Raw genomic sequence first — 18,401 nt, forward strand, 5'->3', positions numbered from 1 at the left:
CTGTGGTGGACCAGGGTCAGCATGGGCACCCTAGCTCGTCCGTTGAACCGGCCCGCACGGGCCAGCCTTACCTCCCCACGTGCATCAGTGAGCCTTGGCCACCCATGACCATGTCACCGGTTCACCACTGTTCCTTCCTTGGACCAGTTTTGATGGATACTGACCACTGCAGCCCGAACGCTCCACAAGAGCTGCAGTTTTGAAGATGCTCTGGCCCATTTTTCCTGCTTCTAACACATCAACTTTAAAGGACAAAATGTTCACGTACTGCCTATTATATCCACCCACTAACAAGAGATAATCAGTGTTATTCACTTCATCCATCAGTGGCCGTAATGTTATGCCTGATCGGTGTATGTATCAATCTATCATCCATCCATAACCGTTATGGATGGATGATGTTTAACTACTGACCCGATGCACAGGCACAGACAATTTCAAAAAGACATACAGTTTCACATGTAATGCAGAAGAATATCTTATAACAAGAAATTAATAGCACGGGAGGTGAAGTCATGAGGCGGCACTTAACACTTTCATCACACAGCTGATTACCTTCGGTGGAAACTGATTAGAGAGGCAGATATGGGCGTGGATCCCATTTAATGTCCATCTGTTTCTTTTTGTCCTGCAATAAAATAACTGCACCATACTATAAGACTTGATGTCAGGGTGTGTTCACTGTGGGAAATAATGGACATAATCAAAAAGTCTGAATTCAAACTTGGCCCCTCCTCATCAGCTTAACTGAAATAGAGAGTAGTGGTGGTGGAGCGAGTGTCTCACCCCTCAACCCTACACCTCTTATTTCATTCATGATAGCTGGAGATTGGCTGGGGGCTAGATACCCAATTCCTAAAAGTTGTAGCCCAGAAACACAGCAAAATAGAAGAAAAAGGGGCAATAACTTCAGTTGGAATGACAATCAAATAACTGATAAATCTGAACATGGTATAATACATCAATGATCACTTGTTCCTTTCTGGTTCTGAATAGGTCATCCATTGGAACTCTCCCAAGAAGCTGCGAGTTAAGAACAAGCATGTGGAGTTTTTCCGGAATCTGTATCTTACCTTTCTGGAGTATGATGGCAACCTGCTACGACGAGAGCTGTTCGGCTGTCCCAGTGAAGCCGACCACAACAGTGAGAACGTAGGTGGAACTGCTTCTGTGTATGTGTCTGCCCTCATGTTAGTGATAAACATAATTAGTGTGTTGCTAAGCAATTGTTTAAAAGCCTGTGGCATTCACTTATAAGCTCCTGGCTGCCTCCCTCTTTTAATTTCAAATGTTACCAGTACAATGAGGATAAATGCAAGTTGGTTTGAGATTGTGTCTTTTTGTTGATTCGTTAGACTGCACAATCACGATTCCAGCCCAACTGCATGTATCCGGGAACATGATTTATACCCTGAACAGCAATCATGACCATTCAGCTGTTTAATGGATGTATTTATTATATTAATTCGGTTATTGAACTTTCACATCATTCTGTTGTAGAAACACTCACTTTTAATTTGGGGTTGTGTTATGGCTAATCTGGCATGATATGAAGAAAATTCATGATGTGCAATAACTGTGTTCAATATTGCTATGAAAATGTGACTTGACTTAGTGCACATGAACAAACACTGAAGTGTGCTCGCTAACTGGAGCTTCATCTGACTGGCCAAATGGTAAAAAGACTTTGCCCATGTATCCAGGGCTCCGTCTGATAGACTACATTTTTAAATGTGAAGCGTGGATGAATGCACCCTGGAAACAAATATATTCCTATATTCCTTTGAATTGAAGTTTTCTCAGGATCAGTGATCTTGTCCTCCATTGGTCTTCCTTCTGCTGTTGCAGGCCATTGCTGCCTACAGGTATTGCTGCTAGAGTAAGGGGCCAACTGCTGTTACATACATGGCAAACTAACAAGCCAGTTTTCTTTCCACACTGAAATTTCCAAACAACTGAAGATTGACCAATTCACCGTGTCCATGTGTTTCCTTTAAATAGATGCTATCAAACAACAAAATTGTGCTTTAAAGCTATTATAAGGTGAGAAGTGGGATTGGTTGTGGATCACAGTCACAGCCTATTATTATGCTTGGTCTCAGCAGGTACACAGCTTTGTTGTTTCACCTTCAACTCTGCCTGCGAATGTCTATTTTGGGTTCCACTACATCTTCACAATACTGTTGCTGCCACTGGCTTCTTTTATTTCACAGCCGCACGGGTTATTTATACAGCTCTTAACTTTACTGATTGTTGACTATATGAGAATTTGCAATCGTTCTTGTACGTGCCCCCCAGGATCTGTAGTAGGACCTTGAATCATGCATGGCCAGTTTGAGTTTGCTAGTTGTAGGTATTTATGATTATGTGAATTTCTCAGATTACATATGAGGCCCTGAAAATAGGGCTGTGTATAAAAAATGGTTTGAATTCCATTCCTGCTCCTTCACCTTCCACGTGTTTTATTGCTGCCTTTTCCTTCTTCCTTTTCTATGTGTATTACATGAGACTAGACTTGAATTATTACTGGTACCTTGTTGGTTACAAGATGCAGTACCTATGACAGCTATGGTACTTTTAGTACACAAAGATACCAAGTTCTGTGACATTTTAGAATTTTAGTGTAAACTTCTTGTGACAGCCCTTGCCATGGTCAAAACATCTCAGTTGCGACAAGAGTGGTCAGCTGAATAACGGACCTGCATTTCCATCCCGAGAGTCACAGCAGTACTTGGTGATAGTGAGGACAGTTTAGCTGGCCTTTGTTCTTTCCATGCAGCTGAAAAAACAGCTGGTTTTTGACCCCACACTGTCACTGTGGGCTGAACAGATGGGTACAACAGTTGCTCATATATATTACTGACATCTGTTGGTATAAATTTGGATTGAGTGAAATTCTATGAATGTCATGTCTGAAAGCATGCAGTGTATTTACAATTCATCATGTCAATAGTACAGAGAAACAAAAGAGAAAAGATCAGTGAGTCTGTGGGAAGCAGCCAGTGGGAGTCTATAGCAGCCTAAAACAAACTTTAAATGTGATTTAATCACAAATTATAATTATTTATATAATTATGAATTCTAATAAATTGGGCGCACTTCTTGACATACTCCTATAAGTGTCCAGCTTACTATATAGACTCTCTGTTGGTGGGTTGTCATTCAGGCAGTCACACTGCCACAGCTTCTAACCTAACCATTGATTTTCACAGGACCAGCCACTATAGCCGGTAGAATTGTTTTATTTTAAGTGTCAGCTCCGTGGTCACTTAATCACATTATAATTTTCTGTTACGGTGTGCCAAAGACCTTTTTTTTTGCCTACAGTCAATTTTGAAGAGTCCTTAACTCAGGAAATAGTTTGCTCACTCAATTTTTCAGTTTGAGTAGTGATTTAAATCCCATTAAAGTGATGATTAGCCTAATGAAGTCACTGGGGGATTGGCTCCAGCAGCAGCTCCTTCAGGGCCACAGTACCACTGCACGCCAGTCACTCACCGCAGCTCCGCCAATCACACTGTTCAAAGCAGAGCACGCTGACAGCCGTTCATCTGCTTCTTTTGCAAAAACATTGACATCAAACTGATGCAGCTATGCTGCTGAAAACAAGAAGGAATCATGGCAGAGAGGAAAAACGATCCAATGTCATGAAGAAAGACAATAGCAGTGATAGGTAATACTGTCTGTAAAATGCTGGCTTCGAGACCGTATCAATTCATTTAAATGCCTAAATGTGATGGTGTTAAAATTTAACTGGCCAACACAAGGATTTGGAATCTCTGAGGAGGGTTAACGTATTGGATTTTAGTTTAACTCTGTAAACGTCATAGGAAGAATCATCCAATTCTAAAAACTGCTTTATTTTTACCACAACCACACACAAGGTTTCCCAGCTTCAAAGTCTCTGTCCACTCAAAACACCTACTGGCTTTTTTACCTTTGCTATAAAGAATTCAGTGAGTGACACTGTTCTCACATTTATCTGCTAAAGTTTCTCTTGCTAAGTTTAAGGTGTGCACCTGCAGCACTTTACATTCATTTTTTTAAACCTTATCCACAGGTCAGGAATCTGTGATATATGAATGTTGCTGTGCAAGTTACTTGAAAATGTTAAACGGTTACTTGTTACACATTACTCACTTAATGGGTAATTACTTTAGTCCGAAAACTCTTTAAAAGCGCACTTTCCAAGTGCTGATGCAGCAGCTTAAGCTTAGCACTCTCAATGGTTACTGGTCCATAAACCATCGTACTAATGTTGTTCTTTCTCTTGGCCTGCAGCTCCAGAAGACTCTGTCAGAGCTGGATGAAGATGATCCGTGCTACGAGTTTCGTCGAGAGCGATTCACCGTGCATCGAACACACCTCTATTTCCTCCACTATGAGTTTGAACCCAGCTCTGACAACACTGATGTCACTCTAGTCGCCCAGCTTTCTATGGACAGGTACTGTTCTACATCAACTCTCATAGAGCTCCATCTGCTCAATTGGTCTGTTTTTAAATCAATCAACCCATCCTTGAATTAAGAATGTAAATGGGAAGCTCATCATAAGCTTTTTTTTTAAAAAAAACCTTGTTGTGCTGCTATTACACTGGTGTTTATAGCCAGCTCTGCAGTTTGTGTTTAGGACTAATGCGGTCCATGCTTCCATGTGCTATACATATTTTCAGTATAAATTAGAGGACCTCAAAGGCTTAGATCAACATCAAACCCTTCCAGTTAATATTTTAGGACAAAACAGAAACAACTGTGTGTGTTGGGTCTGATTCCTGATAGAACATCAAAGGTACAAGCAGATAAAACTGAAGAGGGCTTTTCATCTACAACTTTTATGCAGCCATTGCAACCTTTGCTTCAACATCACAGAAATGTGTCTCTCCTGCTACCAGAACAATGAAGTCAAAGATAATGCTTGGTGGAAACTATGTCACTTTCAGAAACTGAGGTGTGGGATTTGTCCACAATCATTTATGAATTTGCTCATGGTAGGCTCATGGGTTGTATTTATAATCATGCTGAACCACAAACTTATCCAGGACACGTCACTGTAAAAAAAAAACACTAATGAAAGTCATTAGAGGAAAAACTTTGAAACAGGAGCAAACTTAAAGTGGAGAAAAGTGCTCCCTATGCCCGTGGTTTCTTGGAGTTTTCAATTCTGTTCTGTCACAGATACTTCCAGCACCTTTGAAGGTGACTGCTCAACCAATTACCGTAAGTAGTAGTAGGAGGGAAAAGTGTGAAAGTGCACTCTTTTATCAACGAATCCATTACTCATCACTTTGCTATTGTTAGGGGCTGAGGAGGAAGAGATGCAGTTAAATTGGAACCGGTTTGCTTTTCATTGGGCTATATTGAATGTTTTCTTTGCATCCGCGTATACATTCCCTATTCAGGGTCTTTTCCGTATGCATGGAAGTAGCCTGTCTTCGAGCATACATGGCCAACTAATCAGGTTGACATTTTATGTGAGTCATTACACGCAGTGGAGCAGAATGATTGTCACTGTTCCGCTAACACCATGCTGAGATACAATGGAGCATATTGATATAGTATCGGATGAACCAGACAGTGCTCAGCTTTTAGTGGATTTGAAACACCCTACTGTCAGATTTAATACAGATTGTTATGTTAGCTCTCGAGACACACCAAAAACACAAAGAGCATGCTATCAAACATTGTCAGTCTGCCACTTATATGCTAATTATGCTGTTTGTTTCATTGTTAACAGTTAGTGTGGGGATAATTGTATTAGGGGGAAAAAAAATAGTAATGAGCAGCATGTTTATGCTAACATTCAGTTTGTCCTGTATATGAAAAGCACATTTCAGTCGTGGCATGCAACTTTTACCAGGTGCTCTTGTAGACCACTCAAATCAAGAGGATACACAGCTGGATGGGAATAGCTTGGAGGTATTTATTTTTGCCTAAGGCACTGCAGAGCTTTTCAGCTCACAAGCATATTGGCCTATATTGTAAGGGTGCTCTGATCTATTGACCATTGATCATTTGCAGTTGATATTCCTCCTATAGTTTGCTGATTTGGTCATTGTTCCGTACACATTTTACTTCTATTTTTAATTCATAAATACACCGACCAGTCATAACATTAAAACCACTGACAGGAGAAGTAAATGACATTGACCTTCTTTTGGAACTGACATTCATGTGGATGCTACTTAGACATGTAGCACCCACCTAGACCAGACCAGGCACCCCCACCCTATATTAATGACACTCCTTGATGGCAGCAGCCATCCCCAGCAGGATGCAGCTTGACACAGGAACACACACAGAAACGGTTTAGGAACAACTCAAAAAACATGAAGAACAGCACAAGGTGTTGACCTGGCCTCCAAATTCACCAGATCCCTAACTGATCAAGTATCTGTGGGATGATCCACAGAGGCCCCTTCCCTCAACCCATAGGACCCAAAGGCCCCCACTAACAACATTCTGTTACCAGACACCACAGGACACCCTCTGAAGCCCCATGTCCATTCTCTGATGAGTCACAACTGTGTTGGAGGCACAAGGGAGACCTACACAACATTAGGACGGTGGTCATAATGCTATGCTTGATCGGTGTATGTTATTTTATTCCATAGGACAACAGGACTGCTTTCATGTGTTACAAATCCGTACACTGTACTATTTTCCATCAACTATCCAGGTTCAGTTATCTTGAGTAGCTGAAAAAACATTGTCTACCCCTTCTTCAAGTCTCACTATGTGCATACAAATGGATCACAATAAATGGAGCCACTTCATTTGAAGTGGCTTCAGACAGACACTGTGATTCTTGTTGACCAGTAGTGCTTCCCACGATCTGCCGCTTTTTTTTCTCAGTCATACCTAGACTTGAATATTACCGCTGATGGCTTCCTCCATATGGTTGTATTTTAGGAAGTACACCATCAATGTTTTTGTTTCCACCTTGGTTTGTGTCTATTTTGTCTTGAGTTCTTGCTGGTTTCAAGTACAGTAAAACAGGCATAATGAAGCCTGGATTTGTGGAGGATTTCCACAAACAAGGCTGTGTGGCAGACATCGTATTTAGTAAGCTTGGGATTTGAGAGTAGAGTGATGAATAACTGCAAACACACTGAAAAGTACCACTAATACCATCACAGTAATGCAGGCTGCTTGTTCCTTCAAATAAGTTTTCTTATTATGGTCATTTAGATGTAATTCTGTAAATCTTGTCTTCACTGACCTTTTTTCTATTATGTCGCCAGGTATTTTATTCTGTTTATTCTGGGCCACAATCCAATTTCCCCTTCCCAAGCTCTTTATTTGTAAGCTGTACAAAAAAAGGTGGTAGATTGTTGCTGATGTCACTGAGACTTAAGACCTCCTCATAGTGGGACACAGGGCCTGTTCAGACCTTGCATTAAGATCCGATTCCGGCTACGCGATCTCAAGTGACCAGCTTTAGGTACGTGTGTTTGGACCTGGCATTAACATGTGTCTCCAAATGCATTTAAAGATCTGATCTCAGTTTCTGAACGCAAATAGATCCCAACATTATCTGCAGCGCTGTAGAATATTGTAACAACTATTGTCTCTAATGAATCTCTACTACCGCTCCCTAACCAAGAACAGGGCAGTTTTATGTGTGTGCGTCATGACTTTGGCACACATGTTAAGTTATTGTTTATTCGTCTCCACCCTGACGTTAATTAGACTTGCACAAAACTAAAAAGTAAAAAGATTATTACTCTAACTCTGGAAGTTACCAAGGGAAATCGAGACAATGGTAAATGAGGAAATGTGTAACTTAACATCACGTACAGTGCTTTTTCCTTGTCAAGCAGCCATATGTTTTGTTCTGAATGAATGAGGCAAAACTCCTCTGACACAGGAGTACCCCTGTTGAGTATAGGGGGTCTTTAATGTGACTCAAGACACACTGCGTTCACACAACCTAGGAATACAGACACAAATGTGGCCAGAGATCGGGGATCTCTCAAATGCAGGCTCACTGTGTCGAAGGGGTGTTCACACCTGTCTTTTACGTGATTGGATCGCCCAGATCGGATCTTAATGTCTCTCCATTTTTATGGGTCTGTTCAGACCTTGCATTAAGGGCGTCTTCATTCACGCCTTCAGTTTGAGCATCAATAAAATGTGTGAGGAAAAACTATAGATTGAAGAAAACAATTTAATTTGACAAAGGAGGATAAATAATGTAATGTAAGCAAGCTTAGTGAATAAATTATAGTACATGACTGAAATATATTACACATTTATTTCAGCCTTCCCCTTCTCTTCATTTATTGCTCTCTCCACGTTGGTTCTGAATGAATGAGACTCAGGGAAACGAGGAGTTGCGTGAAATGAGCGCATATTGGGGCAAAATGTTCCCTGCAGCTTTACAACCAGTTTCTACATAAATGATTTCAAACACTTACTGAATGTAAATAAATACATGCCAGTGTTCTTAAAGCCCAATTACTCAAATAAAGGCCAGGTCTCCAACTAAGGCATGGACTTAAATAATTACTTTCTCGGACGTCATTTGCATATAACGTCCAATGCTAAGTTACTCATTATTCCATATCTTAACAAAAAGCAATTAAAGCTGTGAGACACAGTGGCTAATTGTAATGGTTAGGATGTTTCATGTCTCACTTATTAAGTCACAAAGAAACAAAAACAGTTGGAAACAGCTGCAAGGCTTAATGCTTAATACTCCTTTAAATCCCTCCCATCTGCCAAACGAATAAACTGCAGTCAGCAGAGCATGATCATCACCAGCTAATAGGGATAATGATCTTGCCCTTATCTGTAACTTTTTTTTAATAAAAAGAAATACAAAAAATTCAAAGAAAAAAACAAAACATTGACAACACAAAAGGGCCTGTTCAGACCTTGCATTAAGATCCATTCTGGGCGATCCAGTCACATAAAAGGAACCACTGAGATTTGAGAGATTTGGAGGTGGTCTGGTTTGGCCTCATTCATTGAGAAATAAACACATGACCGCTATAATAAGTGATCACCTGAAGGAAAACACATTCTATGTAATGTTTGTTCATTAGTAATGAGAGCCTTTGAAAATATTTTGTAGCTGTCAGTTAACTAAAAAAATATAAATAAATCTCAGGAAGAATTAGAATCACACTCGTGTGCTCATATTAAATACTTTCATCCTGTGTTATTTATTGATGCAGTCATGTTTGATGTATGAGGAGCCATGTGTAGCTAACTATTTCATGATGCCTGTGGAAACTTCCAGGGTTGGAGTTATAATCTTGGAGTTTTGCGCAGGTCTAACTAACGTCAGGGTGGAGATCAATGAATAATAACTTAACGCGTGTGCCAAAGTCATGACGCACACACATAAAACAGCACTTTCCTCAGTTCTGGAACAGCTGTAGAGATCCATTAAAGATAACCACTGTTACAGTATTCTACTGTGCCCCAGATGGTGTCAGGGTTTATTTGCATACAGAGCGCGAATCTGAGATCAGATCTGGGGACCCGTTTGGAGATGCATGTTAATACCAGATCTGAACACATACACCCAAGCCGTAGCTGGCCACTTGCGATCGGATATTGAATTGAATATTGAAATGGAATAACTTGTGGAATAATGCAGACAAAATATGTCTTTTGTACTTTTGTATCTAAAATTGTCACCTAAGTTATTTCCATTTATAATCACAAGATATCATCAGGCAGTTATTCTATTTCTCATCTCTAAAGTCATTGTTTTGATGTCCTGTATTGTTTAGTAATGTCACCTATTGCTGTGCTCTGCCCGCTGCAGGCTTCAGATGTTGGAGGCCATCTGTAAGCACTGGGAAGGCCCCATCAGCCTTGCCCTGTATCTGTCAGACGCTGAAGCCCAGCAGTTCCTGCGCTATGCTCAGGGCTCCGAGGTCCTGATGAGTCGTGGAAATGTAGGTTACCACATCGTCTACAAAGAGGGGCAGTTCTATCCAGTCAACCTGCTTCGTAATGTGGCCATGCGGCAGGTCAACACACCCTACATGTTCTTATCAGATATTGACTTCCTACCCATGTATGGCCTCTACGAGTATCTCAGGTAAGAAAATACCACCTATGCTGGCTGTGTTTTTTTTTTTACAGGAATTTTTAATCTCTTTCTACGTGCAGTGACACTGTGTGTAATGACTTACTGTGTGGGTTTGCAGGAGGTCAGTAGTACAGCTGGACCTGGCCAACACCAAGAAAGCGCTGGTGGTTCCAGCCTTTGAGACGTTACGATATCGCCTGTCCTACCCCAAATCTAAGGCTGAGCTTCTGTCTCAGCTAGACATGGGCACGCTCTTCACCTTTAGGTAAACCATCTTATTTCATTTGGCGCTACAGCATTATGTAAATCAGCTCTTTTTGATTCATCTTTTGTTTCCTTTTGATTCGCTAACTTTAGCCTCTAATCCTCACATTTACATTTGGGGTTAACTAGCAGCAAATTCATTGGAGAATGCAATGTAACAGTTACAATAATGGGCAGTGACATCAGGATGTATAGTTAGATAGTAGGAGACATAATGCAAAAACCTTAGAGACTTGGTATTTCCTTACAGACAACTTAATCAAGGGCAAAACTAAGCAGAGGAGCTCTCTTAGCATGAAATCGTGGCTAGACTGAAGGTTTCCAACAGTAGAAATTATTTATTAATCGCCGCCCTAACGTTAGTAAGACCTGCACAAAACGCAGATTATAACTCCAGCCCTGGAAGTTTCCATACGCACCATTATCTCTGGTAATAAAGATAGATAAAGACATCAGTGATTGAGGAAATATGTAACTTAACCACACATGGCTGATCATACATCAGCATGACCGCATCAATAATTAACACAGAATCACACTCATGTACTCATATTAAATATTTTCATTTGTAAATTTTTACTTAGGTTTAGTTAATGGCTACAAGGACAGAATATTTTAAAAGGCTCTCATTACTAATGAACAGACATCACTTGCAGTGCTTTTTCCTTTTCAGGTGATCATTTATAATAGCGGTGTATTTTTTTTTCTGAATGAATGAGGCAAAACTCTGCTGTTGCAGGAGCACCCCTGTTGAGTATAGTTGGTCTTTGAAGTAACTCGGACACATGCGACCCAGACCACCTCCAAATGTGGTCAGAGATCCGATCTCTTAAATGCGATTTCAGTGCGTCCTGGAGGTGTTCACACCTCGGGTCAACCACATCTGATCTTAATGCAAGAGCTGAACTGGCCCTTAGAGACGGAAAGACAACATCATCACACATGCAGAATTTACTAAATAAAAACCACAATCAAAATGTGTCAAGCATGAGTCACAGCGGTCTCAGACGAGTAGCATGTCTAAACAACTTCTCAGGAGGGGAAGCACGACCCAACACTTGGGGTGGGCTAAGACATGTCAAAATGTCTCTGTGAAGGATGGAAATAAGTGATGAATTACGGTTGACTTTCCAGGATTTCTAGCAGTAACAAAAGGATGTATGTAAGGAGACAATCTAAAGAAAAAAGAAATCTTGTTATACACTTACAGCACAGTTGTTGTTTTATTGCCCATTTTTCGTCCGTACACTTTGGCCTTTATGCAGCAACAGAACTTTAAGGTTTTTCTGTATGATTCTTAAAATTGGGTGTTCATTTTTCTCCTGTGTGCAGCCCTTACGAATGGTCACACCTCCTTCAGTCACACTCACTTGGCTTCACCCAGTGTGAAGCTGCACTCAGTAAATACCTCTTTTATGCTGACGGTTGGTGGAGACAAAAAGTGTTGTGATTGTACAGACAGAAGAAGAGACAGCACGACGTTTTGCAATCAGCAATGATTTTGTCTACAGATTGAAGTAAACATCATATTACCAAGGACTCAGTGGTCAGACCATTTGTGATAGAAAAATAGGTTTTTGATCAAAAATCACAATGTATTGTACCTTCTTCCAGAAAGAGCGATTATAGGAGCATAGTCCATATTCCCTCCAACAACAGCTTGACGAAAGCGTTTCTTTTCTGTCTGATTACAGGTACCATGTGTGGACTAAAGGCCATGCACCAACTAACTTTGCCAAATGGCGGACAGCCACCACGCCCTACAGGGTGCAGTGGGAGGCCGACTTTGAGCCCTACGTCATGGTGAGGAGGGACAGTCCTGAGTATGATCGCCGCTTTGTGGGCTTTGGCTGGAACAAGGTGGCTCACATCATGGAGCTGGATGCACAGGTAAATGAGTCACCTTCACTTTCTTACGTGATGTACCCTAATTTTGATTGACTGAATCTGGCTATGCCAGTTTAAGCAGTATAATCATGCAGTTGAAACTAAAAGTTGTTCTTGCATTTGTCTCTCTGCAGGAGTACGAGTTTGTGGTTCTGCCCAATGCCTACATGATCCACATGCCTCATGCACCAAGCTTCGACATCACCAAGTTCCGTTCCAATAAGCAGTATCGGGTCTGCCTCAAGACCCTGAAGGAGGAGTTCCAACAGAACATGTCGCGGCGCTATGGCTTTGCCGCCCTTAAATACATGACAGCTGAGAACAATAGCTAGCCACCACTGCAGGCCCTCATACCCCTGGACATGAACTACTGATATGATGACAAAGGGGGCGGCACGGGAAACAAACGGCCCTTGTGGGGCCATTGGGATACTTTGAGACTTGAGTCCCTCAGATTTTGTTAGAACATTTGACCATCTGTGTGGGACTGAAAGGGGCCTTTACGTCCATACTTTGTCCTCTGCTGTGGTTAAAAGGAGTTTCTTCTGCTGAGATGTTGAAGCTCTGAAAGAAAATGGGTGTGACTGCTGGGCCTGGACCCTGGCTGTGTGGGCTATTTGACAGACAGCAGGGCCAGGATATGCCCTGCCATATTTGTAAGACCTGTGACAGAGTTGTGGGTTACATGTAACATTATGTCTGTACTGTATGTGTGTGTGAGTGTACGTGCAGGTAAACGAAAGGCGTGACTGTGTCAAGGCGCTTTACAAAATCCTTAAGAGAGCCGACGATGGGAGGCATTGTGGGCTGATAGTGTGTTTGAGCGCTGCAAAGGGAAAAGCTTACCAAGTGCCACGAAGTGACAAAAAGCAGCCATAGTTTGACTGACAGCACACCCAGACCCAAATGCAAATTGTTAGCCGGCAGTGAAATAAGACAAAGCGGTAAACATGTCCACACAGATTCTGAAAATCTCATTGTGACGAGTGACACACACTCAGATACCGAGGCGAGCAGCCAGCCAGCCGACCATCTGCTGCCGCTTAATTTGTTTCATAGCCGATACAAATCAGAATAAATCCTCCTCCTCGTATGACAAGCGAAGTTAAGTGCAAGGATGACTGGAGGTCGTCCACTCAGTTGATATTCAGGGTATCTCTGCATCAGCTTGAGCGTGCTGTTAGAGTGTTTCCACTGTTTTACACCTACAGAATCTGACAGCAGCTGGTACAGTGTGCTTTTTTTGGTGTATTTTAAATTCGACGCCAGCACTGTCTGCGCAAACACCTGCTGGAAACCCCTTCACTTAGTGCGGATGCCCCTGATTGCACTGAGCAGCAAACGGCCAAAGCACCAATCACTGAGCTCACTGTCTACTTTTTCTTTCCAACAATCCATATTATCTTATCAGTGTGTTCACACATCAGCCAGTTACTGTTAGGAGAGAGATCCAGACACTTTTCTTTTCTTCCTTTCCCTGGCCTCTAGTTTGACAATGTTAGAGCAGCCATCTTGTTATCCAGCTCCTTACCACTTGAACTAAAACAGTCCCATCATATCTACCAGCACATATCAGCGTTCTACTGTATTAAAGGGTCTCCTCCCTTTTAGTTATTTTTGCATGGCCCTCAAACTTCATGTGATACATAGACTCGAGTTTTCTACACTTGTCTGGTGTCACCCAAGTTGACAGATTGTCTACGAAACAAACTCAGTCCAAACACTTCATACGGTTTCAAGCTATGTGCCACCTCAACTTGGCAGCTCACAACATAAGTCTTGGGGTGTGTCTGCAGGCCTGTTGAATGCTGAATGAAACTTGCTCTTGTCAGAATGTCATTTAAGCAGAGTTGGACTGCACAGTTTCCATTTATATCTGCTAATCTTCTGGATCACCTGCTCAACAAATGCCCTCATTTCATTTGTTTTTACCACGGATTTAATTACTATCCAGAAGCTACCATATGGACAGAATCCATGGAAGAACTACAAGCAAGACAAAAGTTTGATCAGATAGGTTTCCCTCACACTTCACTCTCACAGGTTAACTGATCACAGATCAGACTGCAAATACAGCAGCTGGCTGAGCCAACTCTGTGGTCACATGTGTTGAAAGTCCCGAAAGCTGCTTTGTTCCTTTTAACTGATATAGTTGGAAGGAGATGCTTAATGTCAATGCGATGTCAGCGGCTGTTATCACAGGGAACAGATCCTTTAGAGTCCACTTCCACAAATTCATTACTAATTACATTACAAAGAGTTGGTTAGACTCAATCTCTAGTACGTCCTCCAAAAGTGGTTTAGACAATGAAGTCTCATATCACTGTGTTCAATGAACACTGTTTGTTTAGCTGATGTTTCTGACAATGAGGACTTCATACCTTTTCACACAGAACAGCCAAGTCCTTAAAACTCCCATGTCAACAAAATCATCACCATGACAACTGATCCAAACCTATCAGGCAAACAGAGGGTCCCTAGTGACTCAGGCGGCCCCTGTTCAAGAGCAGGGTTAAGTTAAAGATGTCAGTCTAAAACTGCTGGCTTTCAGGCAGCACATAGTGTTGTGAAACTAAAGGCTGCTCTCTCTCTCTCTCTCTCTCTCTCTCTCTCTCTCTCTCTCTCTCTCTCTCTCTCTCTCTCTCTCTCTCTCTGTCTGTCTCTCTCTCTCGGGTTGGTTCAGGTGTGTGTGAGTGAACAGGCTGCATGTGTGATTGATGTCGGATGTTCTGTGTGCAGGTGTGTGTGTGTGAGAGAGAGACGTTTGTGCTGAATGTTTGTGGCTTTGCAAGGCTGGGAAAGGCTGCCGTGTGTAAGTAGGACAGTGCTGACTGATGCTGCTACTTGAATAAAGACAAAAAGTCAAACGCTCTGCTGTTCCTTTGTTTCATCATTGCTGTCTCCGTGAGTATCAATTTGTCCTCTTGAACCCAGACTAAAGGCACACACACACACACACACATAAGCCCAATATACCCGTGGGTATTGGTACATAGATGACTTCTCACCTTCTCAGGTTAAAAGGACGTTCCTCTGATTTCACCTGTTAAAGTCAGTTTATTTCAAAGAGAATTCTTCTTAGCTTGTCTCACTACATAAAACCAGTTTTAGACGACTTGCGCTTTGTACAATTCTGCCCTATTTTATAACCAACATTATACATCCTTCCCTAATGTCTGGCCATGTTCCATCATCTCTCAAAACTGCTCCAATTACCCCAATACTCAAAAAACCTGGTGCTGACCCAAATAGCAACTCAGATCTATGACTATTTAAGTACACCCAACTTGTTTGAAGAATTTCAGTCTAGTTTGCGCCCATCCCACAGCACAGAAAAAGCTCTTATAAAAATCACTAACAACCTCCTCGTCCACAGCTGACTGTGGACTTCTGACAATTTAGATCTTCCTCGACCTAAGTACAGCCTTTGATACCATCTCCCACAATATCCTCCTTGAACGGCTCGCCTCTATTGGTATCACCAGAACCTGTCACGACTGGTTTACATCATATCTCACCCACCGCAATGAGTTTGTCCAACTCAAACACTTCAGATCTCACAGATTACTGTTATAAAAGGAGTCCCCTAGGGCTTCGTACTGGGCCCACTACTGATCATCATTTACCTTCTTCCTCTTGCCAATATTTTCTGTATACAAGGTACATTTTCACTCCTATGCAGATGACACCCAGTCCTACTTGTCTGCAAAGCTGACCTCTACTATTCCACCCCTGCCCCACCTGTCTAACAGAAATTAAATCCTGCAACTTCTTACAAATGAACAGCAGTAAAATAGAAGTACTCCTCGTCGGCTTTTTGCGCTAAGCATGAATAACTCCACTGTACTTCCCTTTAGGAAGTAGGAGTCTGGATGTCATCTTCAACAGCACTTGATCACTAGAAGCCCACATCAACTGCCTCACTCGCTCCGCTTACTTTCACCTCTGCAACATCGATCAGCTTCACCCATCCCTGACACAGAACACTACCGCCATTCTTGTCCACTCCATCGTCACCTCATGCATTGACTACTGCAACTCTGCCCTCCGAATGTCTCCATAACGCTGCAGCTCGTATCATCACCTGAACTCCCTCCGTGAACCACATCACCCCAGTTCTTCAGCAGCTCCACTGGCTTCCAAAAAAAGCACTTATTGAATACAAGATCCTGCTACTTACCTTCAAGGACCTTCACAACCAGGCCCCATCATATCTCTGATCTTCTCCAATTATACAATCAGCCTCAAAACTCATCTTTTTAAAATAGCTTGCTCCATTTAACTAATTTCTATATAGTTTTTGCTATTATTATTAGTATTTCTGTTCTTGTTGGAACTCTTTGTGTCACTTTTGCCATGAAAGTGTTTCCCTCCCCAAAACTGCTGCTCCCTGGATCGTTTTAGCTTTTCCACATTCTGAGCAACCGTGACAGCCTGTAGTAAAGAAACATTCAAACCAGTCCATGAGATCATGTTTTTTCTTCATTCTGATGTGTGATGGAATATTAACTGAAAGTTTTGACCAGTAACTGTAGGATCCATGCCACTGCTGCCAAATAACTGACTGACTCAGTAAGTGGAGTTCTCACTGAGAAAATATACACACAATCAGTAATAAGTAAATCTGAAAAGTGAAATGGAAGGTAAAGACTGTTGGTTCTTGCAGTCTTAGGCAGTAAATGAGGCCTATTGTAGTTTGTTTTTATGTGTGTGATTTATTATTGTCCTCTGGTGTCAAACACATACATACAATATCCTTTGCCAGGCTTTATGCAGATTTGTGACCTATTATTTTTCATCACAGCCATCTGCCAAATGAATACACATAATTGCAATCATCAAAGCGATTATGTCGAAAGGAAACTGACTTTTACACTGGCCCTCCTCCTGGTGATCCTTTGTGATTAGATTTTATTGCTATTTTGTTTTTGTCTGATGCCAAAACATTCTGCTCCGCCTGAATTGCTGGCTGTGGTTTATTTGTGGAACGAAGGGCTGACCTGACTCTGCATGAAATGAGAGCAGGGAGGGCAAGAGCACCCAGTTTATCAGCTCCCTGGTGTCTGCCTGTCCCCGGTAGAGTCATTCCTTCACTTCCCTTTAATGTCCCATGGTGTCATTTATCTTATTGGATGGTCTATTAAAAGTTTTAGAGGAGCCACTCATTAATGCGATTTAAAATTTAATGCATGAATTTCAGCTGACTTTCAGATAATAAATTCAGAGGAGTGGAAGAATTAAGCTTGCAATGATGTACTGTGGCCTCTGATACTAAAAGCGGAGTTTTTAGCTATACTTCCAACTACGTTTAGTAGAACACTGCACATGGACAAGCTAACTGGAACGTTTAAAGGAAACCTATAATGGCCCGCAATGGTACGCTGTGTGAAATTTATCTAATTAATCTTTTTATGTCTCACCACAGCCATGTAAACTGATCTGGCACAGAGAATGTGTCTTTGGTGTTGGAAAAAAAGAAATGGTGTCACTGTCAGCACCTCATTCGGCCATAACAGTGTGGGCCCTGTCATTCAGGTTTTTTTAAATTCTTTTACATGCAACGCACTGACTATATTCACTTTTGACTATATTCCAAACACTGACATGTGTAGCTGTCACAAGATAATCAACAGACAACAATGGACTTTATCTTTGAAAGTTTTGGCCAGGAAACTTGGCCAGCAAGTGTCAAATGTTGGCAAAAAAATATTGAAAATATATAAAATGTTGCTGTTCGTCACACTGCAAGAACTCTTTCTGTGTAGAGTTTGTATGTTCTCCCTGAGCCTGCGTGGGTTTTCTGGCTCCCTCCTACTTTCCAGAGACATGGTTGCTAGGTTAACTGATGATTCCAGATTCACTGTGGGTGTAGCATGTGAGTGTGAATGATTGTTTGTTTCTCTGTGTTTGCCATGTGATAGACTAGCGAGCTGTCCACCTCTGGCCCAATGCCAGCTATGATAGGCTCCAGCTCTCCATGATGCTTTACACAATAACTAGTTTTGATGATGGATGGATGGATAGATGGATAAGATAAGATAATTCTTTATTTATCCCACAGTGGGGACATTTGCAGTGTTGCAGCAGCACACAGTCTGAAGGACGGTAAACGCAAGAGATAAAAAATAGTACCCAACACCAAATAAATAGACCAGACCAAGCACCACCACCCCATAGCAATGACACTCCTTGATGGCAGCAGC

General features: G+C 41.7%; 1 protein-coding gene across 1 annotated transcript in view; it reads left to right on the forward strand.

Annotated features, from left to right (window-relative positions):
- Window positions 1-16,500, forward strand: part of large1 (LARGE xylosyl- and glucuronyltransferase 1) — an 84,442-nt gene extending 67,942 nt beyond the window's left edge. Inside the window, exons 10-15 of the mRNA XM_084573578.1 lie at window positions 997-1,152; window positions 4,282-4,445; window positions 9,778-10,056; window positions 10,166-10,312; window positions 12,006-12,201; window positions 12,333-16,500. Coding sequence (XP_084429704.1) covers window positions 997-1,152; window positions 4,282-4,445; window positions 9,778-10,056; window positions 10,166-10,312; window positions 12,006-12,201; window positions 12,333-12,530 — 1,140 coding nt within the window. The 3' untranslated portion in view covers window positions 12,531-16,500. The remainder of the gene's footprint in view (window positions 1-996; window positions 1,153-4,281; window positions 4,446-9,777; window positions 10,057-10,165; window positions 10,313-12,005; window positions 12,202-12,332) is intronic.
- Window positions 16,501-18,401: the final 1,901 nt, after the last annotated feature.

Source organism: Chelon labrosus, assembly GCF_963514085.1.
Source record: "Chelon labrosus genome assembly, chromosome: 23".
NCBI classification, from domain to species: domain Eukaryota; kingdom Metazoa; phylum Chordata; class Actinopteri; order Mugiliformes; family Mugilidae; genus Chelon; species Chelon labrosus.